Consider the following 24,891-nt stretch of genomic DNA (forward strand, 5'->3'; position numbering starts at 1 on the left):
TCAAAGCAATCCACCCCCACTATAGCTGCTTGGAGAAAAGGCCAGGACATTTTGTTATAATGAAAAAAGGAAGCTCCCAGCAGTAATTTCATGGCTGCTGAAGCTAACAGTGGGCAGGTGGTAAAATGGCTTTATTCCAGGTTCAGTTAAGAGGACACAGGGAGAGCAGAGGGGTTTATTGTGTGCTTATTGCGACAGATGATAGCTCTCATATCATGTTTTCTAAGGTACAAGTGCTTGACTTGTAGTTTTTTTTTCCAAGGGGTTACTGCATTACACAGGTTACCATTGCAGGTTGGACTATATCAGGATGTCCCTTTAGCCGTGATACCAGTTTATGTGTGCAAAATAAAAAGAGACAGAGAATCACGGTGACGCAGAGCTTCATCCATATTTCTTTAATATTATTTTCCTTGTGCATTTTATGGCTTTTCTGATGTGCCCTTCCTTGTCAGCGTGTCCGAGCTGATTTATTCTTCTGATGCATGCATAATTTAGTTGTTATGAAGCCACCGTGAAGGAGAGGCCCTCTAAAGCACAAGAGGCATACGTGTGTGTGTGTGTGTGTGTGTGTGTGTGTGTGTGTGTGTATGTGTATGTGTATAAAGTCCCAGCTAGGTGCATCTAATGTACCATTATTGTGGCTGTGATGGGACCACAACGCGAAGGAAACCAACTACGGTTGCAGTAAAGAGCTGGCATTCACACTTGTTATCGCACTGTGAGCAAATAATAGAATTGAACCATTGTGGAGAACAATATTGCCCTTAACTAGGCATTATATGTGTGAAATGCATCAAAATGGCATAAAAATGACTTGTATAACAAATTGAAATGGGAAAAAGCTGCTGAAGGTTTGTAGTCTTTGATTATAAATGTTGTTTCAGTTTTGTGCAAACTACAGAGTACACATCATAGCCGCACATACTTAAATGGTTATGCAGGATTAAAAGCAGTTGTTTTATGTTTTTTTTACGTGTTAAATCACTTTAGTTTGGACAATCCTCAGTGCTTTTCAGAGTGTTTCAAATCTCTTGATTTGTTATGTTGTGCACAACAGCAGGAACAATGCCAAACCACAACAATCTAATTAAAGGACAGACTTCATTTGGTTTGCCATCAAAGGCATCCAGGAGAGCAGCAGGAGGTATTTATTGTTTGACTCTTTTAGGGAACAAAGGGAACTGTCTCTGGATAGCCAATTAGGGGGATTGCTGAAGGATAGGGTGCAAAGTTTGCTTTAGTAATTTAGTCCCCTCCCCCTCCATATCTGACTTTCAATTTTTCTTTCTACTGTAATGTAGATTGGCAGGAACCCAGCGGAGATTAAGCTAACTAGGTGTGGTCACCCTTCCAATCACAAGCATCCTGCCCTTGCTGGCACATAATTCTGCCAGGAGCCAACCTATCTACCTGTGTCTGTGGTGTGTTATGAGGGTTTAATACAAAGCACAGCATAGTTTTTGGTTTTTGATTGATGTAGCCAAAGAGGCAACAGTCAGAGTGATCTTTTTAGTGCCCTTTTTGATATTCCTTTTGAAAAACTGCCTAAGACTGTAAAAATGAACAGATTTATATCAGACAGGCTATATTTCTGTAACTTTCAACTGTTCCACACTGTTAATCACATCCCAACATAGTACAAGTGTGGAAGGTATTTTACATTAATGAGCTGAAAATCTCAAATCATTTGTACTGTTTCATACATGGTGCAACACAATGACATCTATACATGCCACAACCTGCATGTCAGTAGTGTTGAGTGTGTCCTCTGTCAGTGTCGCTCACATTCCTCTCCTCTTTTCTGTCAAATGCAGTAAGAGTTTTAGCTTTTAATAACATTCTGAAAAAGAGCCTCAATGCTTTATTGTTGAATGGATCATTAATGGATGCTTTCAGTTAATTACAATGTAGATTTGGTTACAAATTGAATATGTCAGCTGTGGGATGGGCAGCAATAAGGCACTAATTACCACTCAGGATACTGTATATTTCTTTCTCAAGCTATTAAAAAAAAATCGTTCTTTTTTACTGTTTCGTTGCAATACCTTTTTGTTACATCTCTTCTCAGTGGCCACATCACCTATTACATACTTGCAAGGTATGGCCCACTTAATAGGAATTCACTCTCACACTGCAGGTTTTTGGGTCTAGGATCCGAACTAAATTTGTGTTTTTATTGTTGCACTTTAGGGCTTAACTTTTTACTTGATCGAGAAAAAAACAATTATTTGCATGAACTGTTTTTTCTTTCTCTCTTTTGTTAAGTAAGCTTTAATTATTTCTATCCATTTGTTGTTTAAAAACAACAGAAACCAATCGTTTCTTCCATTATGAGGCTCCCAGATTGGATTGTTTGATCTGGGTTTAAGCTCAAACTGTTGTCTGGGAGACAGCTGCCTGAGTGATTATAAAGAAGCAAGTAAGTTTTTCTATTTTTTTTTTCAATGTAAGTCAACATATTTCTCTCGAGGGTGTCTTGGATTTAAAACTTCCTCCAGTATTAAATAACTCTTTAAGGCTTGCTTGATAAATACAAAATTTTTTGGCAATAAACACAAAAATTTTAAATCGCAATCACTTTAATAAAAAAGTCAAATGCAGTTACCTGAATCACCTACTGTTCAGGCACTTAGATGTACATCTAAGACCTTACAGTTATTTAAAAATATGTGCATGTTTTATAATGAGCTATCCCTACTGTGGCTACAAATACCAAAGTAACCTTCTAGGATCAATACTGTACATGTACCTTACTGTTCAATGTAAGTTTGCAGCTGGGGTCACAGACATTGATATTGACATTGATATTGAATAAACTAAAATCCCTGATGATCTTTTAAAACTGAATGTAGCTTCCATCTGGCGGATTTTTATTCTAAGAGCGTTTGACTTCCCAGTGCTGTAATGAGGCTATGACAAAGGACACCATTTCAAATGTAGTTTCAGCTGTCAACAGCTAAATGGTAAAAGTAAATAACTCTGTGCTCTCTGTGCAGCAGCTATGTGTCGGACCATTTTCCTTCTTATGATATGACATTCAGAGTATTGGCAGAAGAAATGATGAAAACAGACCACAGAGGACCCATCGCTGTTCTTAATGTCATCGATGCCTTAGTATGACTGTGGATTTTTTTGTGACAAGCTCAAATCTATTCTTTTTTTCTTACAACACAATGATAAATAGGAAGGTGGCAGCTCCAGGTCTTATCACAAAATAGGACTGAATTGATCTGTGCAGATTGGTATTCACATAATGTCAATATAAAGTGGAGGTGCCTTTATCCCGACAGGCGACTCAGTCAGCCATTCAAACACCTTCATCCATAATGCGTGACTTTTGTCCTCCAGTTGCTCATCTTTAGAAGGACTGTGGATTCTTAAGACTGAGAAAATTAGAACAATACTAAGAAGCAGGACAGTGATGTAAATGCTGATAGATTTACAGAGAGCAATGATGAACAGAGGACAGACATACAACTGAGTCATTTCTTCGTGTTTCTTTACAATTAATACAGGGCAATTCTATAGAAATCTACTTTAAGCAGTTTGTACAAATTGGGTAACAAAAAGTTTTTGTTTTTTTTAATCAGGCTCTAACCCTGTTTTTTTTCTGCTGTAGTTGGGCCTGTCTGAATGGGACTCTATAGAGTACTGATTCACTTTTGTAGAAAGCCTCAAGTGGCCCTTCGAGGTAGTGAAGTTTGTGGCACTTCTGAATTGGCTCCATTTTTCAGCCTTAGTGGTTGCAGTTTTACTGTAATACAATAACAAAGCTGCTTGCTTTAATTTACAATTGACTGCGTGACACGTGCCGCTTTATCCTTTATGCCATCTACAACATATTGGTATAGATACTTAAAGTGTATTTTACAGGGTTCCTATTTCACTGGGTTCACTGAAAACAATAAAAAAAAAAACGTTAGTCAAAAACATTGTTTCCAAACATTAGCAAACGAATGAGCTGACTGCAGCTGAAAAAAGTTGCCAGGGAAAATCAGAAGTCTGATTTTCTACACCTCTGTTTGAAATGCAGAACCAGTTGCTTCAAAAATTTCCAAGAGCCCTGTAGGGCTGACAATCCCGTTAACTGACCCTGAAAAGTTGAATTTGTTTTCTGATGTAAAACAAACAGCACATTTTCCAACCGCACGTGGTTAGCTTTGCAATTCATCTTTTACTGCACCCTGTGCTGCATTCAAGGAGGGGAAGGCTGCCACTGCTGTACGACAGGAGACGGGAGGAGGCGACATAGGAGAAAGCTAAAAGCATATGAAGAAGAAGTATGGGGAGGGATGGAGAAGGAGAGTGACTCATAAATCAAGAAGAGGTGAGATTGCTGAATCAGGGTTGATTGTGCCTGAGAGAGACAATAAAGCCTGTAATCATCTGTCTCTGCTGCACAGACCTGGCAATTATCTGCCCATACGTACCTGACCGCCAGAACAGAGAAGGCAGGATCCACCTACCTTCACCCTATCACACTATACCGCTCTAGTTTTTAAGGGGAAATTTGTGTCATACAAAAAGATAAAATTCCCAGTAGCACAGGTAAGGGCAAAGAGAACCGAGAATATGGCTGAAGGAATATTGGATGAGAGGGTTTTTTTCCCAGTTAGTTATATGTGATGTTTGGGTATAATCAAAAAAAGAGAGTGGTGAGAGTTGTTTTAGTCTTTCATCTCCCTCTACTCATAGAGTATATCAACACACACACAGGGGGTGGCTGGTCAATAAATTACCGCAGACAAGAGGAGAGTAGCCACTCATTAAGCTGGTATAACACAGCCTACGGAAGCTCCATTTGCGACCGCTGTAGTTCCTTCATCGTAACGTCTGCTCTGAAACAGCTGTCTGATATTGGCATTTATGGTACAAATTTTCCTCCATTTCCCTCTAATACATTTGAGGCTGAAGCATACGGACAATCACTCTCCTGAAACTGAAAGAACTGCACTGAGGCCTAAAAGCATTTTTTTTTTTTTTTGCCAGTCCAACAACAGAGAGCCAAATGAATAGTGTGGCTGTAATTAATCTTTTCTATTGACTGAATAAAACCTCTTGGTGGCACTCAGCTGTTTTCTTTCCTTTTTTTCCCCCTATAGTGTTGTGTTTTTCCTCCCTAATGGGAGAGTTTGGGGAATAATTGCAAAGCTGCTTCCAGCATTGAGAATGATCACTGCTTTTATCAAACACAAATGAAAAGGCAAAAAGGCACTCAAGAAAATAATACACCGCAACAGGTGATTTGCGTTGCGCATCCTCAAGAGAAGGTCATTTGTAATTAAAAATTAAAATTACTTCTGTGCAGAGAAATGAGAGATGCAACAGCCACATGCAGACAGGGATGTGACTCCTGTGACACGTCTGGCATCTCAGGAGGCAAACGTGCACTCAGTTGCTGCACTGAGCGGCCAAGTGGAGTGAGCTGTCTCATCAGCAGGTGCTGTGCCAACTCTGGAAGTTGAATCAGCTGAAAAACGGGGGGGTAAACACTAAAAATACAAAAGAGAAATGACGCTCCAGTGTACACTGCCGCTTAAAGGCTTGGTATATAAGGCCCCTGAGACAGAAGGTGAGTAGAGGTACTGCAGCGCTGTCATGTATGTGAAAGACACTGGGCCTCATGCAAGAACCGTTCGTACGCACAGATTTGTTCTTAAATCGTCCGTACGAGTGATTTAAGAGAATTTGCGCATTCACCAATCTTTTCGTATTTTACTTTTTCTTTCAGGTACGAACAGAATTCACGAGTGATCCAGACCTGTCGTAGGAGTTTCGTAAAATAGTCCGCTGTTATTCAAATCAAGTTTGCTTGACTAATGGATTGTATATTTAATTACTTTGAAGAAAACATAAATAAATATACACATTATACCCCATAATTATTCTGAGATTATTCTGTTTGACTTAAATTGTGCACTAATTGAAGGTTCATTTGAATCTGTATATAACGGGAAGCGTAACCAGCAGCTGACTTGCTACTTTTGGATGCCTTAGTGCGTCAGGCTCTTGAAGAGAGCGTGTGGAGACAGACGAATGGCTGACATCGCGATTAAGATTCCCAAGGACTGTGCTGCTGCAAATATGCAGCTTGCTAGAGCCACGACTCCAGAGAAAAACACGCCGATCAAACCCAATTCCACCACACGTCCAGGTCCTCACCACCCTTGGATTTTTGGCCACTGGAACCTTTCAGAGGGAGATTGGAGACAGATCGGGTGTGTCCCAGTCCTCTGTGAGTCGTGCGCTCCCCTTGGTCATCAAAGCTCTCATCAGTTTACCACCCATGGTACATCAAATTCCCATAAACCGCTGTCCAATAAGTACAAATTAAGAGGGACTTTCATGCCGTGGCTGGACTGCCAATCATAATTGGAGCCCGGGACACATACGCATCAAAACACCCGTGCTGTCGTGGAGCGCAATGAGCTGAAGGCCAGGTGGGTGTGTCTCGATACACCCACCTGGCAATATGGCAATATTGCGCCATGAATGAGGGTCTCCACCTGAACCAGCCCATCAAAGTGCCATCATGATGAGGCAACAACTGATTGCACGGCTTTAGTTGCAGTCATCGATCGGCTGCCCAGGGCGAGACGTTTTTTTTAAGCCATTTTCATATCAAACCATTTTTTTTTTTTTTATTTCGGTGACATGGTATTAACAGCACTCGTAATTGCTTCCCATTTCTTGGCTTTAGCAGGTCCCGTAATTCCACTGCTGACACTGCTAAAAATGACAGATTTTCCTTTTTGGATCTCTGAAAGCAGAACTTCAATCTCAGAGCCCGTAAAGTTGTTATTTCTGCACCTTGATGCTTTTCTCATGACTCGACACTCAACTTTTCCTGGCACAGGAGCGAGGAAGCACAGCCTTATTTGGTATATTTTAGGGCGTGGAGTATGCAAATCTACTATCCACGTGCACGTGAACTTAGATACGCACGAGTGTGATTCATCATTTACGCAGGTCGTTTACACACTTTTTCCGAAGTTAAGAGCGCTTGTTGAATCTGACGTGGCGTGTTCGTATGAGACCGTACGAAAAAAGTAAGAGAAATTTAGAATAAAAATACGAAAATGTTCTTGCATGAGGCCCAATGTGTTTCTTTACCAAATATGCATGCTTCTGGACTGTGGGAGGCAGCTGACTCGAACGAGCAGGTCTGGGTACGTTTTATTAAAGGGACACTATGTAATAAATTAAGTAATTTATTAGCTCAAATCAACATATTCATTCATAAGTTAGTCCTCATTGGTGTAAAATGATCTCTGTCAAAAATCTCACTTATCCTCCTGAGTGAAGAATAACTTGTCTGTATCTACATAGAGCAGGTAAGCTCTGTGGAGGCTGCCATGTCCTTCTGGTCTATGAAAAACGACGAAGTGCCGAGAGGGACATAAAGCACTTCGAATTGCGATTTCCCCACCAGGCCTACAAGCAGAAATGACGTCATTGTGACGTCATTTCCGCCAAATGGCTTATTACAGCCGCTAATGCTAAATAGATTTTATTCCTTGGCACATATGTCTTTGTGTTCATTAGCTTTCTTTTTGTAAGTGCATCATCTTCTTCTTTTTATTATTATTCCTATGCTCCCCCTGGCTATCTTCTTTTTGGCGTTATGCTCACATTTGTAAACTGTTATTTTGTTGATTTACTAATAAAGTTTAAAAAAAAAAAAAATGCTAAATAGATTTTATCTCGTAAATGATCCCACTAATAATGCATTGATTGTTACCAAACTTCTGCCGTAGTATACATAGGCTCTTAACTCACAAAACGAGGCATTAGAAAGTTTGTAAGTTTACCGGGAGTTTATTTACCGCTGCTAATGCTCCTATTGCTAACGCTGCTAATGCTAACGCTGCGTCGACGTCACTTCCAGTAACTCCCGGAATATGACTAATTGCATTGCTTGCACACCAAAGGCTATGTCAACTTATGTTATCTGACATGTTATCTGTCATCTGTATTTATAGTGTTGTTGTATGTGTGTTATGTAATCCTTTGTACTGTGTGTCTTGATTTCTTTTTGTTTGTATGGACCTTGAGTCTGAAGCTTCTTGAATCTTGACACATTCCGCTTGCCGTAGTTCAAGAAGTTGCAGCGCACATTTGAAAACGTGAGGCGCTAGAGAGCAAATTCATTCAACTTTGCAAAATAAAATTGCACCACTAGATGGGGGAAGAAATTACATAATGTCCCTTTAAGGAAAGAGCACATCTCATCAATCTGAGTTGTGTGGAGAATGTGAAAGAAAACCATGAAAACAAAGAAATAGATAAAATAACTAAAAGTAATTCAGTGAATAGAGTTATTTTCCAATTTTCCTTCTGCTTCACAGCTAGGGGGTAAAAAGAAAACATACACCCTTGAAAACCATTTTCCCCTGTCACTCCTCTGAGTTTAGCCAGCAGTCAGTGTCCACATTGCCAGGGGAGCTGCACTACCTGATAAGCAGAGGTAGAGCCTCTCTGACACATCTGTCTGCTTGATGAGCCAAGTGTCAAAGCCCCCCAAAGTGCTGGATGGAGTGCATCAATAAACGACTTTAATCCCCTCCTGGGGCCAATGTCCTCCCACTAATAAGGGATCGTCTTACACCACTGGCAATAAGGAAAGAAGTAAAAGTGGTTTGGCATGGGCCTCAGCACAAGGATGTGCTCTACCCTGGGAATTGTCTGTACACAGGTAACAAGCTGTAAATCACAAGCGCCTGCTGTTGCCTTAATTGCTGGGCTGAATTGGTGTTTTGTTTCCTGCTCCATGTTGTTTTCTCTCCCTCCATTGCCCTCTGTTGCCCTTTTATCTCTTTAAAGATCATGTTGGTTTGTCATCACTATCTCTCCATCTCACTAACACCTCTTCAGCTTTTGTATTTCAAGCTATTTTTCCCACAGCCGCTATGAATACAATTCTGCCCCAGACAGTCTCACTCGCCAGACAGAAGTGGAAAAGCAGAAAGATCGTGTGCTGAAGGACATGTGGGTTGCTAGGGTCCGCAGGGGAAGATCCAATGAGTGTCCTAGTCAAAATGACCCTAATTAACCACATATTATCTGCAGGCTGTGTGGAGGATTAAGGCCCATAGTTCTGGACCCTACAGGCCTGGAGACCCATAGACAGAAGATTCTGTGCTGAAACACACTTCATATTCTGCCTCAAAGCAAGAAACAGTGAGAGGCGGGGGCGTGAGGCTGGACCATAAAAAAAAAAAAGAACCAAACGAGATAGGAGAATGGCTGCTGCAGGAGAGACATATGGCTTGAAGCAGATCTGCAGGTCAGGACCTTTCTATAATGAACAAATAAAGAAAGAAAATACAAACTCTACTATACAGTGCATGATAAACACATTCTGGCACTCTCAGAAAGAAGAAGGAAATAATTTGGCTTTGTCTATCATTTCCTGAATTTCTCTCCTGCCCAGGTGCTGTTTGAACAGATTACTGTAGCAGGAGAGGGTTATTATTTTATAGAGAGATAATGAGCTAATTTTCAAGTCTGACTTAAAAAAAATCCAAGAAACGAACACTTTGCCCTGTTGACAGGTTGTCATACACACGGCATCAACAATGCAATGCAATCCGGGAACTACAGAGAACCCCTACTGTTGCAGCACAATAAGCACCCCCCGCAGGAAGGCAGGGACTCTGATTTCTGTTGAGAACATTTTAGGAGCAGCTGTGACATAGCTCATTTCAGATGAAATACGAGCCAATATCAACAACACGATTAAACAGACGATTAACTGACACCAACCCTGCAACTGTTAGAAAGACTCATAGCAAACCAGTGATGTAAGTGTCATGCGTTATCGTGAGTGTGAATGTATTTCACATTCACGTACAAAAGAAAATATTGTATTAAATAGTGCAGTGTTAAAAGTTCAAGAATTTACAAGGCTTCCCTGGAGTATTACAGGGTAAATCTATCATTTGCTAACCCTGCTGTGCAACAGCTTTTCATGGTTCTTTGCTTTTATTCAAGCCACATAAGCCCTGACTCAAGGCTTGCACTTTCACTTACCTCGGTCGGTGTCATAGAGGTAGACAAACTTCTGCCATTTGTAGTGGGAGAGCAGGCTGAGGACTGCGCCCCGGAGGGCGGGCCGCATTTGGATGACAAACTGCACCTCGTTATCGGTGGGGTAACTGGGCGTGACAAAGGAGGTGTGCAGAGCGCCGCAGAATGAGGTCAAGGTGTTCATGGACTTCTTGTCGTAGAATCCAAAGATGGCGTACACCCCTCGGGAAAACTGAGAGCAAACTGCGGGGGAAGCAGAGTGCAAGAGCACACAAGTGTCACAGCAGTGGTCAGCATGTATGTACTTTCAAAGTGACATCACTTTAGGCGGTAAGAGTTCATCATCTGACAAACCACAGCCAATTATGAGTTGACTTGTCTCTAAATGACCTACTTGATGAATCACTGAAAACATACGCTCGTGAAATTCAACTCGTCGGAATCATAGCACAGTTTTTGAATACATTTATTATACTGTAGCTCCTGGTTTAGACAAGACAATAAATATACATTAAATCTTAAACACATTCACATTTCTCAATGTAATGTGTAATTTCTCCAACATGTACCATTTTAGAAGAAGAAGAAGAACTTTTATTTATATTTCATAGATAAAAATCACAAAGTGCTTTACACAGTAAAACAAAATTACAAAGAGAAAACAAGTTCATATATGGATACAAAAAAGTGACATCGGGCCATTCAACTAAAAGCCTGTATTTACCTAAAAATGATCTGCAAGCTGAAAAGCTTTGAATATAATTATTAGTTCCGATCCAAAATCATGTTTCCCATCCCTCGAGATCACAAGACGAAATCCCCTTTTGACCAAATGTTGACTCTTTCAAATTAGTGGTCTCTGTTCTCAGACCAAACCATATCAGTTATTCAGAACCACCTTTAATCATATTTATTGGTCTGCTGAGCATGGTGCACTAAGTGCAGAGCTCATTTTAACCATAACTATGCAAATAAGGCCTTATCTATAAAAAAAAGTAGTAATTTGATTGCATTTTCATCTGAAACAAATCTGAACATTGAATAAAGCCATTTTGAATTTCATTTAATTTTGCTGATATTTTAAGGTCAAATGAGTTTATAAAAGGAAATGTTGGGTATTTTTAACATTTAAGGAATACAAATGTTCTTTAAATTAGATATATGAATCCTTTTAATGAGTTTAATGTATGTAAGTTCTGGCAAAGAATCTGAGTAATACCCAAAATGAGAAAATAGCTGCTACAGATAGGGATTGTAAAATCCCTTACATATTTAGAGGAACACACAATATATGGATAAAGGATTTAGCCAATATATATTGAAGCTTCCTCAGCTGAATACTTTCAGATAATCAATTCTGTATTAAAGGTTTTCTGAACATTCATACTTATGCAACTTTGGCATAATCCGTCTTAAGCACGGCTTTGTGTAGTAAAAGTAAACATCTAAATCTGTATTGTGCCTTTCAGGGTTTTCAGATGGTTGATGAAGCAGACAAAACAGCCAACACCTAACGGGTTAACATTTTTTCATCTGTATCTATGTGCAATGTACTCCAATGCACTGTGCACATTCTAGCAGGGGGCGAACTGATCCAGTGATAGAGGCTCACAAATGTAAGCGGTGCAGCATGTGTGTTTGCGCCGGCAGAAAAGTGGCAGCCAAAAGGATAGAAACGTCACACCATTCACCGAAGGTCTCCAGCTCCCACTAGGATCTCCCACCAGTTATCGCTATGCTCCCTCATCCAGAGTGAAAGCGTCACTGCAGCATTCAGAGCAGCTGTGAGCGCCACTGCTGCCGTCCCTCGCTTCGGTTGGCTCCCGACAAAGGAGCTGAAAAAAGACAACTCTTTCTACCTCCAGTGGAAAGTGAACACAGATTGACTGTAAGCAACCTCGCACAAACATTTACTTCTCTTGCTTCGAATTAATGCTATAAAGGTGCTGTCATTTAAGTGAGATCTAAGAATCCTACACATAATAACAAAAGTCTTATCTGATTTGGAAAAACAGAGTAAGAGATTCAGCTTCTGACAGCTACATTTTTTTTTAATGTTGTCGATTAAAAAAAAAAGAAAAACAAACAAAAACAAAAGAAAGTGGGAATTGGAACAAGCACTTCGGGAACTGACTATCTCAATAAAACAAGCAGCACATATATATATATATATATATATATATATATATATATATATATATATAAATACGTATAGTTTTTTTTCATACCAGCTTGATCATTTGCATTTCCTCAAACACATAAAAATGGTTTGTGTATCCATTATGAATTCTGTAGGGAAAGTGTAAACGGTTAGGAATACGCGACTTCCATTAAGTCAGAAGCTATTAGTGAATAAACTAATATCAAGAGCTACAGGTGTGTTTTGCTTTCCTACCCTTTCACGAACGACTTGTTCACATATTTTGATTGACTCTCAAGTATTCCCACTGGGTAATCAAGCATTCTCAACATCCGTAAAGACTTTGAATATTCCTGTATAGCTGCTTTTTTGACAGGGGGGATGGCTCTATCCAATCTTACTGACTTGTTTCTTACTGGCTGATGGATAACCGCTCAAGTCGCATGGAAAAAAAACACAAGATATAGCTCTGGCTCTTGCTTTAAATACGGGGTATTAGTATCCTCCAATTTGAAAACAATCCATCACCGAAATGACAGTTTGTATTTGGTGCTTCCATCCTGATCAAGCATGCAATCATACACACACGCTAACAGAGACACACACAAAAGAAACTTGTTTGCTTTTTTTCTTTACACCCAAGAGAATTCGTCTGTCTTCATGTATGCATGTGCAAGCCTCTCTGATGCTCAGAGGACAACATGACAGTGCTCACGTATTTGGCTCTTAAGCACAAATACTGTGCGAGTGAGAGATCTAGTCACTGGTGGGATTTGCCTCATCCGCTTTAATTCTATTCCCTCCATATCTGTCACCGTACAGGCACCTCTTCCATGGTATAGGCATCCTTTCACAGTCACACACTCACATAAGCCAGCACACATACCGATGCGGACATACAGGCACACACACACACACACACACTACAGAGCTTCTTGATAAGTGAATCAACAGATGAACAGCAGTATTGTGGCTAAGTGCTGCAGGGTGAGTGGTGCAATCTCCCACAATGAATGGGAGCCAGTAGGAGTTCAAACCCTTGTCAAGGCCCAGTTTCCTCTGCACTCTCTCTTAATTTGGGCCGGTACTGACATCCTACAGGGACAGATCTCCTAGCCTCTTCCTTTCTGCTCAGCTGTCTTCTGCTTTGAAGGCTGAGCTTTGAGCGAGCCAAAACTTCAGTACCAGATGTGTCCAGCACTGTATCCTCTACTGCATCCCTTTCCCTGTTTCTCCCCCCCCCCCCCCCCCCACACTCTTATCTTTGTCCCTTTAGTGGCACAATGTCTTTGAAAGTGTTCACCGCTTTCATCCTGTGAAAAGGATTTTGTGTTGCAGTGACCCCATGAGCAATGCCATCAAGAGTGATCTAAGCTTCATGAGGGTTCTCTGGTGGTGTTGAGTTTCATAAGGATGCTCCAGACAAGGACTGATGAGTTCTGTTTTGGGGGCACGCTCTGGTCACTCTCACTTCGCAAGATCTGTCTGCTCCCAGTAACTGACTCTTAGACACAAATAATCCTGAACTCTTTTACTCCGAGTAGTCTACCCTCCTGTTCTCACAATCTCCTCTCTTACCTCGACATTCCCCAGAGTCGGTCCCCGTGATCATCACTTGTGACAGGTTTTATAGCTCTGTAAGGCTTTTTATTATTATTCTTTTTTATTTTGCGGTCACATGTATGCATTAACCTATAGACCCAGCCACAATTAGTGCAACACTATATAGGATTAATGGAAACAGTGTTATTGATTTTCAATGGAGTGCTTTAAGCTGAGCTGTGCAGAAGTCTCTTGTTTTCTCACTCTTAATCACTATTGGCCAATTTCCATGGTTAGAGGCCAACCAATGATGATACATCTTGAGTCTCTGTAGATGCAGGTTGTAGCCTGAAACTAATGTGAGCTGCAAAAACTTCCTTTTTGTTTTTTTTAATTAAATCTTGTCATTGTGAGAGTTGATATATGGTTCTTTTTTCTTGTCATTGTACTCTTTAGAAAATTTTGACAAAAAACGTAACGATGTTAATGTTTTTTCATTTGTGTCTGTTCTCTTTTTCTTTCGATTCTTTTGTGGCTGCAATCTTTCTCCAATTTCCTGATATACTGCAGTCATTATGCCGTGTGCAACTGGGAACTCAGAACTTTCAATCTCTGACCAACAGATAAATCAAAGAAAACTTTACATAAAGGTGATTCTTTACAGTTACAGTTATTCTGACAAGCAATTTATAAAATATACAAAATGCATATTTTTGCTTATCTTGTTCTCGAGGTAAACAATGATATGAATATGTATTCCAAAGTATAGTACTCTGCAAATGTTAGCCGACACTGATCTTTTTCTTTTTGCCAGAAATCATGACTGTTTGCAAAACTGTCAAGTGTGACACAACACATCTTCTGTTGAGTTAGGTGCCTTTTATTTTTGCTGGAATGAATTATAGGTTAGTATTAAGGATTTAACAAGAAACATATTCTTTTAAAAATGGTCAGGTACAAGAACTCAACAGAAAAATTACAAGAAAACTTTGAAAAGCCTGGAGAACTATTGCTCAAGATGCCCCCAGTTTAAAAGGTCTAAGTGCTATCAAGCAAAAAAAAAAGAAAGAGGGGTCAATCAAGACTTTTGAACAATTCTATGCATCAAATGTAGCATTACTTGGTGGTAAAAGGAAAAAAAAAAGCTTTAGTTTAAAAGGCTCCATTTGCAAATGTGAGAATGCTTTTAAAGTCCAAAAAACTCACAAAAACGTGGCATCAAAGCTGCACAAATCTTTGCATTTGTTAATCAACGGAAGCCATTAATTTGTGGTACTATCCGATACTTTTATTTAATTCTATTTTTTTAATCCTTTGGCTCACAGGTTCTAGGTGGTAAAACTTTTTATGTTTATATTAATCTGGTGGTGCAGCAAAGGTTAGCAGGGTAATTCCGGCAGGCTTGAGTTATCGCCCTTCTGACCAGGTTAATTTTACCTTAATTTATCAATATCTCTTTACCTGACAGCGGGTGTTCTGGTCAAGTGATTAATGCAGCTTAAGTCTGCAGTCTACCACGGTCATGTCCTTTTGTCTGGTAATTCTTGTCAGAATATACGGAGGAAGGTGGTTACATATTCACATTTTCAGCAATTACAGGCAGACAAGTGCTTGTCTACAGTCAAGAGATTTACTGTGTTTTGGAAATAATGGCTCACTGTGGTTCACCCTGAACACAGTAATGAGCTTCAGCAAGAATACATATATTTTAGTGCACTTCATTTTGCCGACTTGACCTGTTCCTCAAGTTGTTAGTTAGGCCTGAATCAAAGAGCATTATTATTTCCGAGATAACATTTTTCATTACTCAAAAGTACCTTTCAACTGACCTTTTTACTTTGATCTAAGTAAAGTTATACATAAATAATTGGACATTTTCTTGAGGACAATCTTCCAGTGTTTTTTTTTTTCCTCCCAGAGCAGTAACAATGTTGCTGCTCACGATTAATTAATGAAATATGTTATCTCAAACTAAACTTCACAATTCTTTTGGCTGGTTTGTAAAACCGTTCTTTTTGCAAACTGCTGTGAGGAAATGATGACAACCAATTTGTTGTTTTTACCAGCACTACAGGAGGAAAAAACTCTGTCGCAGCTTATCATCAACAACAGGGAACACCTGTGTGGAGCAGGTGTTGTTAATTTTTTTTTTTATTATTACATTGAAACTTTCTAATTAATTTAGGGTTTTTTTGCAGGCTGCAGTACTTTGCTACCCCTCTCATTTGGAGTACATGGAATTTCTTAGCTAAAAGGAATAAACAAACGTGTGCAACAATAAGACCGAAAAATAAATTAAACAGTTTCGGGACCGTCTCCTTGATTACTAGAGTTAGAAGAAACACGGATTAAGTAAATCTGAGGAATTCCAAATTTCTTTTCTATAAATAGGAAGGTCAGAAGGATTATTATTATCAACTTCATTGAAAAAAGAGAAAAGCTTAAAGACTGTATATAAAGGATCTCATTGCTTAATATTTGCATATGAAAGTGTCTTCTGCACCTGATTAGGAGCCAGATATAGAACTGACAAAGTTTCTGAAATCTTCCACATATGGAAAGTTCTGGATTATCCTATAGCAGCTCAAAAGCTCAACAGAGCCATGCTCAGTATAGTATGCATTCTGCCAGTCACTCTTTGCCAGTAATGTCTTTCCATGCAGTACTGATCCCATCCTCCTTCACCACCTCACTGTCTCTTTCCGCTCTCCTTTCCTTTATCCTCACAACTCTATTAGACCTCTTCTTTTGTTGCCTGCTTTTTTTGCCATGGCCATCTGGTCATCCCCCAAAGCACACTTACTCCTCAAACATGGCAGGATTTCTCTCCACCTGAGTGCCTCTTGCTTTTGTTTCACCCATAATTTCGCCCCACTCCATCAGTGAACCACAGAATGGTGTTGGACTTTGGGAGAAACAAAGGATGTGCAGTTCAGACTTGAACAGAGCTGCTGTGAACAAATGCTCAGCCCTCAGCTTCATCTCTTAGTGATTAAATAAAAGTGAAATGAATGTTTTGCTCCAAGTGGAGGCGGGGGAACCTGTCTCTAACTCTGAAGAAACAATGCATCAGTCATAATGTGATTCTGTGAGCATCACCTGGAATTTCAATAATGCTAATTTACTTAAGTCAGACAAGCATGTGCATGCAGACAGTGATTGTAGAAGCTTTTGCACGACTGAGTGGTAAACAACACAACACATAACTCCCTCTCATATGCTTTTTGTCTTTCTCAATCCCATTTGGTCTTTTTTTTTCCTTTCTCTGTAGCTAACTGAGCTCCTACACCGCTCTGCTGCAGGGAACCATGCATCCCATCTCCAGTTCACTGGTCAAACACACACAGTGTGCCGACCTCATTCCCTTCTACAATCAGGACACTCAGCAGCGCTACAGGGATGTAACATTTCCGATGCATCACTTGAGATGGCTGGCCTGGAATGTCAGTTGAGAGGGATATGTGCTGTCCTGTAGGCACACTGAGCTAATTCTTGAAAAAAAAAAAAAAGGTTTCATGTACTCATAGCATTTAGACGTCTGTGTTTCCATGCTGGTTTGTGGCCTATGAGCCAGAGTTTTGCAAAGCCCTTGGGAAGGGGGTTGGTAAAAGTAAATGGCAATGATAATTGTATCTCTTTAACAGTTTTCCTTGCCTCTGTCCCAAACCCACAGTCTCACTTTCCCACTTTGGCTCAGATGTTTCTCTTCTCAGGCTCTTGTCCTCAATTTCCTGCTTAAACCTCGATCTCCTTCTCCCTCTGGTCCTCCGCGTTGCTCTTGCTGATGCCATCCTGACACTTCCATCTTATTTGCCTACATCAGGACCAGCCGTTCCTGGTCTGAACTGAAGAAGGAATACTGTCACAGGGAGATATCTTGTAAATGCCCAGGGGGATTGCGTCAGCTCTTGTCATACAGAGATGTGAAGTGCTTCAAACTGTTAACTCAAATTGCAGATCCAGATTCAAGAACTACTCAACTGCAGTGGAGCCGTGAGACGATAAAGGGAAGCTGTTACAAGTCTTGCTGAATCAACATCGAGAAACTATTTATATTTCAAAAGATCTGCTCAGTTGAATTACATGAGTGCACACAGGAGAACACAAGCACATACTTACTAATGTATCCACTATGGTGAAAATAAAAAAATATGTGATGTAATCATGGTTTTGTTTAACAAATGTCTGCTATGTTGAATGACCCTGGGAGCTAAATGCATGACAACAAGAGAAAGCACGTTCAAATACAGCCCTAATCCAAAAAAGCTGTGCTGCTGTGTAAAATGGAAATAAAATTAGATTGTAATTAGGTGAAAATGCCTTAAACTTATATTTTATTCACAACAGAACATAGAAAATGTCTCAAATGTCTTAAATGAGACAGTTTGCAGTTTCATGAAAACTGTTAGCCCACCTAGAGTTTAATGACAGCAGCACATCTCAAAACTCTGGGGAGGGGGCAACAAAAGGCTGGAAAAGTAAGTGGCACTTAAAAGAAACAGCTCGAGGAACATGTTACAACTAATTAAGTTAATTGGCAAAAGCTCAGTAACGTGAATGGATGTAAAAAGAAAACACCAAACAGCTTCTGGCACATCATAAAACATAAAATGCAACATAGACCTGTGACTGCTGAAATGCTAGAAACCGGTATCAAACAAAAACGGTACAACATGTTTCTCCCAAAGTTCCAGCAGATATTAACAGATGTTTGTGGACTGTTGTTAAAGAAATACGGAATGGTACAAAGTGGTAAATATGGCCATATCCCAACCTTTTTGGAACTGGAGTTCTACATTTAACAGAAAAAGTCCAGAAAACTTCAAATGGTTGTGAAAATAATGCATAAGCAGAATGCAAGGTGGGGGGAAATTGCTGGGAAGTAAACAGTGCAGGCTTTAAAAATGTAAAAGTCGGCTTTGAAAAAGCTGATGGATAATGAATTCAACATTTGTTTTAGATTTCAAGTATACACACAAGGCATCTGCATGCCCAGAAAGTAAGATGTGTCTAAACCCATGTTGGTCAGGTACTGGTAAATCCCCCCCAGTAACACAATCATTGTGTTGTGTAACTTCCCACGGTGCCTTTGGAAACACATATGAAATTTGCTGCAAAGCAGCTGTTTTGCAGGTGATCACATCTAAGATTCACTTTTGTTTTATTGAGCAGCTCTGTTTAATTAAACTCTGAATTTGTCATCTGCTCCATGTTCGAGCAGCCGGGTTGGGAATTCCCACTGCTCACTGCCTCATTTGCTGTTTGAGTTTGGGGGAAAAAAAGCACAAGCGTGGCACTGGTGACTTCAGTGGATTCACACCTGTTTGTCTTTTTTTAACATTTTTTTTTTACATGCACATTAGTGTTTAACCTGTGAAGTGAATGATGGACAATAGTCTAAGGAGTGAGGCCTTAAGATGGTCTTTAGCCAGCGGTGATTAGTCCCGAGGTCAATAGAAATCAGTATCATGTCGTCATGAGGACAGGTTTTAATAACTTTCCCATTTTCTCTTATCATGCTTTGTATCTGCTACATTTTTTGTGACTTAAACTAATAACAAGATACTTGTATGTACTAATATATTAATTCCACAAATTCATACTATACTGCTTTCACATAGCAATGTATGCTATGAAGCATATATGTATATATATATATATATATATATATATATATTCAAGAAGGTTTTTAAAGAAACAGAAGCCCCCAACACTTTCCCTTCTTTCAAATCAACTGATACAAAGAAATACATTAATAAAACTTAAACTGACTAATACTCAAAGGAGAAATGTATTACTCTGTTTACCTTTGGCCTGGGTGGATTAAGATCACAAGAAATGTCAAAATACTTTGTGGCATCAAGAGGCGCATGTGAGTGCCAATTTAACGTGAATAAGACAAATTCATCTTTTCTGGAATTATATAAGACTATTTCATGTTTAAAATAGTGTGGGAGCAAGTTTGATGCAATCGTCTCTTTTTACTTTAACGCAACAAACCCCGTATTGCATAGGACTTCATAGATTAGTAAAGCAGAATGAGTAAAGAAAACACACCTATTTACCATTTTAAATTTTTTATAAATAAAAAAAACAAATTACCAATGGAGGATTATCTGGCATCAGATAAAATGATTTACTGAACATGTTCATCAGTATGGTATTATTATGATATGTAATTACTAGCCATCTTTATTAATCTATTGATTTAGAATAAGAATAAGATAATAAGAAGATCATATTCAGCAACAATTTACTAATTTTGCAGCCTAACTTGAGCAAAATTAGTGCTACATCTATTCTAATACTAAAGGTGAGTAGGCCATCATTGGACAAGAAATAAAGTAAACTTATCATTTCCCTCCACCTCTCTTAAATTCTCAGGATTAAGTTACGTCCATCATCTGCATTCAGAACCTTTAATTCAACATCAAAAATGCCTGTCACATAAAAGCTTTGAGTTTTGCCTTGAGCTACAACGAAAATACTGTGCTGTGAATGTGAAATGGACCCGTGGACCAAAGGTCAGATGTGGCTCACATCCATACACTTCCCAACCACTGGACTTAATTTCTTATTCTCTTTCTTCATTTGTTTTTCTGTGCAGCCTTTGAAGCCATCGGCTGCCTCTCATCTCCACTTGCCATCTCGATGATATAGTTCTGTACTTGTGGCCACTGACCAATCCTCAAGGGACTCAGTGACTCATCTCCATCTTCCCCTGACAGATATTTTCACCTTCAAGATCTCACCGTCATGTTTTTGTTCAAACACACAGCAACATGCTCGGTTGAAAGCACCGTGCGGGTCAAAAAGGCTGACACTCAAGAAAGGACTTGCACGTGTGTGCATGTCTTCATTATCTTGACCATGCTTCCCTCATCATTATGCAGAGGAAAAGAGAGAGAGGTTTGATCAAGGATGTTGCTCAAGCATTCAATACGTGAACCACACAAAAGTTAAGATAACAGTGTTGTGATTCAGCTGCCGGATTGGATCATTTGCTCTGGGCATAATCAGTTTGATACGAGGAGAAACCTTACTTTGTATGCCCCCATCCACTGCGTGTCATCTCCTTGACACATGCAATTAAGGACTATCTATGCGACCAGATAACAGAACTAACCCTTTGGCCCTCACTTCACCTCGGCTGACATACATTGAGATCCCAGCCCATTGCGTGGCGCAAATAACAACCTCTTCTCATGCAGTCCACCATTTGCTGCAATGCAGAGGCAACAGGAGTGCTAAAGCACTTGTCTAGTCCTTTCGAAGATGATCACTCCTCTCACCTTGTCTGAACAGTATACAGTGAGGACAGCTGGTGAACACTGACCTTTTGAATATGGCTGTGCGCATTTTTAAGGAGGAATCAGCAGAGTATGGAACATGTAAGGCTTATGATATTCTGTAATTGGATTTCCCAGAAAGCTGGTGACAAAGTCGCTCACACACCACTAATCCTCCAAATCACCACTGCGGGCATAAAGTGTGCTCTTTTTTGCAGATGAATGTGGAAGAAGAAAACCGTGCATGAAGAGAGGAAAAGAGTGGGGTTGTGTGGATGAAGAGGGGTGTGGATGGCAGCACAGCTTCAGAAGAATGGCCACTTAGGATGTCCCGATGTGTGCTAACAGTCAGTCTGATCACCACCTGTGAGATGGAAGTGAGATGATGAGCGGGAGCAGGGTGCCGAGGATGGGGAGGAAAAGGAACGAAGAGGACAAAGTTCAGCATGTCACATCATAAAGGCAAACATTCAAACTGTTACTGTCAGAAGTGGTCTTGGCCTCTGTCATCACAACAAGCAGGGCAGATTAGCTCTGCTGAATCATACCAGACAGTTCACCTTAAGGCTGCCTTAAAGAAAAGAAGATGGAAGAAAAAAAAACCCAGTCCCATCAAAGAGATTAAAGGAATAGTTTAAAAAGATGACTCAATTATTTGACTTGACTTCAAGAGTACTAGTCCCGCTTTAGCAAAGATTTGTGGTGATAGTTCATGGATCGTGTGCTGCACCCAACTGACTTGTTTTTAATCCAATTCTATGCACGTAACAAGAAGAACCTGGCAGCTAAAAGAAACCTCTCCTTTCCTTGCTCTCATTTAACTCAAAAAGTATATCAGTAAAATTTGTGCATGTCTGGAAACCCTAGAATGTCAGATTATTTCTCCTGACTTCCTGTACAAATCAGTACTACTAGTATGCCATGCTCAAGTTTCAGTTCCTCAATTGCAGCAAGGATATCTTGAAATTTCCATATTCCTTATATCAAGTGCACTCAGTCTGACTTTAATACTTCAAGTATGCAAAAGTTAAATGCATATTTATAGTTCATTCATCTTTAACTAGGTTAAATAAAGTGCTTCTCAGTAGGTGTCTCAGTCATTTGTTTACACCAAAACACTGCCATGCAAAGTGCTTGTCAGTGAGATCAACTTGGGAATTGTTATCTTGCATATGATTAAAAAACAAACAAAAAAACCAACCCTGGAATTAGTGGATAACCATTTTGTCAAATGACTTGCAGCTGGTATAAATGTATAACTGACAGTATATGCACATGTAAGGATGCAATGCATGTCTTAAGAGTTCCTCTTAATATCCTTGTAAACTGAGCCACTGCCTAATCAAATTATACATAGCCTTCACATACTTTTCTGATGAAACAATCCAAACCATGACATTAAAGAATTTCCATTGTGAAGTCTGGTTACAGGGCGGAATTTTAAAATGGAACCCCTGTAGGACCAGTCTCTTTCAGCCCTTTGTCACTCTGTGACGAATAATAGAATAAATCAGCGAGGACGGTAGATGGGATCAGTTGTTTAACCTTGAACACATCAGTTAAAGATTTCCCTTTCCTTCTCAGCTTCAATGCAGGCATGGTTATGCATGTAGAGTCCAATGCCACTTTTCATCTTATTAGGGCTCTTGCTGAAATGGTGCGCTGTCCCTGAATGATAATGCTGCAGAAGGTAGCAAAGAGACTGAAATGGAAAACAGAGGCTTACGTAAGTGACTAAAATGTAATCCCTTTATATTCCAGGGCCCAATCATGCAAGTCCCTTAAATGTGCTTTATTCATACTTATTTTTACTTTTCTAAAACTAATGTTTCCACATTGAAAAAAAAAAAAAAAAAAGTCAACAAGGGCTTCAGCTAAGGGCCACTTAGTAAAGTAACTTAGAGAGAAGAGAAGAAGTTTCTCGCATTTGAAAAAATGAATAAATAAATTTAAAAAAAATCTCAGTGGAAATGTCTTTGTCTGGGTATGCTGGCTGGTTAAATGGATGACTTGGCAGTGTTTTGCTCAACTTAAGTCCTGTTCTTAACATAACTGACAATAAAATACTGCAGACAAAACTTTTCTCTATGGATTTAAATACAAATGCTATCATCTGTATTAAAGGTTACTTAAAAAACTGAATGTAGAGAAGGAGTTTACCAGATACAACAGCTTGAAAGTGGAATTCTCCAAAGTTGCTCCTTTGGTCCTTTTCTCTTTTTTCAATCTTTACCTATAACTTGCCCCATCTGTTAAAACTCATTCACTGGCAAAAATCAGACTACAAAAAACTCATCTGTCTTCACTGTAACCACAAAATATATTTTTTTCAATCAAAATAATGCCTTCTTACAATAACATATAACTTCTCATTTGATTTATGTTCGATACAAACTGGTCCACACCTCTGTCTCTAGCACTAGAATGCAGCTGGTCTCCTTCAACTCTCTCTTTCACTCTTTATTTAGTTTTAGAAATTTAGTTTTTGTATCACTTTCTCTACTCTGCTAATAGTGTTTCGCTAATGTAAGATGAACCTCACAGTGCCGATTGCCGACTCTGTCATGTTCCACCATGCAAGTAGACGGGATTGGTTTCTAAAGTTTGTTACATATACAGTGGCCTTTTGAATCCATGTTTTTGAAACTGGAGTTGGTACTGCAGGCTGAAAATGCTCAGCCGCAGTACGAAATACATGTTTAGAAGTCTCTCTAAGCTTCTGTAAACAGTACACTGACACATTAACAAGATTGAACATGTGATTTCCACTAGAGGTTGTTTATACGATCATTTCAGACTATCTACAGAAAATAATCTTATTTATACACTTCCAGTAGTCCTTTTCAGTCCTTTTCATCTGGAAAAACTTTTTTTTAACGTCTAGCTCTGGTTTATCAGCATGCCTTATTTTTTTTCCACATACTGTATATATCGTAAACCCTACAAAAATAGGAAGAACCGTGTCTGATATCTGGGAGTGGGGTTATTACCTGACTAATTGCTCAGCCACACAGGTAATGAGATCATTAGCTGTCGTAGCATGATCATAGCTGGATCAGCTACGTATTTTGGTCAAAAAAGCAAAAAAATCTTCAAAGATCAAAGCTGCATGTCTGGCTCTTTAGTTCTTATCAAGTATAGAAGAGAAGCTTGATGCTCTCATTTCATAATAATCATTTCATTTTATTATCACTGTGTCTTTGCTGATAGAGTGTTTTTCTTTTGAAGCTTTTTGACATCTTTCACATTACATGTGGGTTATATATTTTCACATTTGTATGTGTAGATGGAAAGAAGAATCGAGAAGTAATGTGGTATCAACCAGTGTAAATCCTACTAAGCTAAAAAAGATTATGCTGAGTACCAGTGGTAATTGAACAGATATGTGTCAGTCTGATTTTTGTATGTTATGCTACAATTTTATCAAGTTGTAGAGAGTAAATAGTTTTGAAATGTCTGTTTTTGCAAATGTGACATATTTGTCGTAATAGATAATATAAAACTATGTGACAAACTGAGCAGAATGAAAAAAAAATGCTGATCATAATACTACAGAAAATATAATGATATTTACTGTATATTGTCATCAAAGCTAAAGTGATAAAGCTGCTGTGAAAAGTGCACTCTTGTTTAAATTACCTCACAAATAATTTAAGTTACATTACAATGACAGCCAAACTTAAATGTTTTAGTTTATCAAATGTAAATTCCCATCAAAGATACATTATAGCCCCCATGATATGCTCGCAGGTTGAGTATTACTTGTTGATGTATAATTTAGTTTTATCTGATTGCCTCTGACAATTCGTTTAAAGTCATTCCTGAGGACATTGTCACTTTTATCCAGGGGGATAAATATAAAAGGTCAATTATGGACCAAGAAATCAG

The 24,891-nt window shown here is 39.2% G+C and overlaps 1 protein-coding gene across 5 annotated transcripts in view; it reads right to left on the reverse strand.

The window, feature by feature from the left end:
• Positions 1 to 24,891, reverse strand: part of gria3b (glutamate receptor, ionotropic, AMPA 3b) — an 88,202-nt gene that overhangs the window by 51,284 nt on the left and 12,027 nt on the right. For all 5 annotated transcript variants that reach the window (XM_075481148.1, XM_075481145.1, XM_075481144.1 and 2 more), the window contains exon 3: positions 10,036 to 10,275. In XM_075481148.1, coding sequence (XP_075337263.1) covers positions 10,036 to 10,275 — 240 coding nt within the window. The remainder of the gene's footprint in view (positions 1 to 10,035; positions 10,276 to 24,891) is intronic.

This window comes from Odontesthes bonariensis, chromosome 13, assembly GCF_027942865.1.
Source record: "Odontesthes bonariensis isolate fOdoBon6 chromosome 13, fOdoBon6.hap1, whole genome shotgun sequence".
Lineage (NCBI taxonomy): Eukaryota > Metazoa > Chordata > Actinopteri > Atheriniformes > Atherinopsidae > Odontesthes > Odontesthes bonariensis.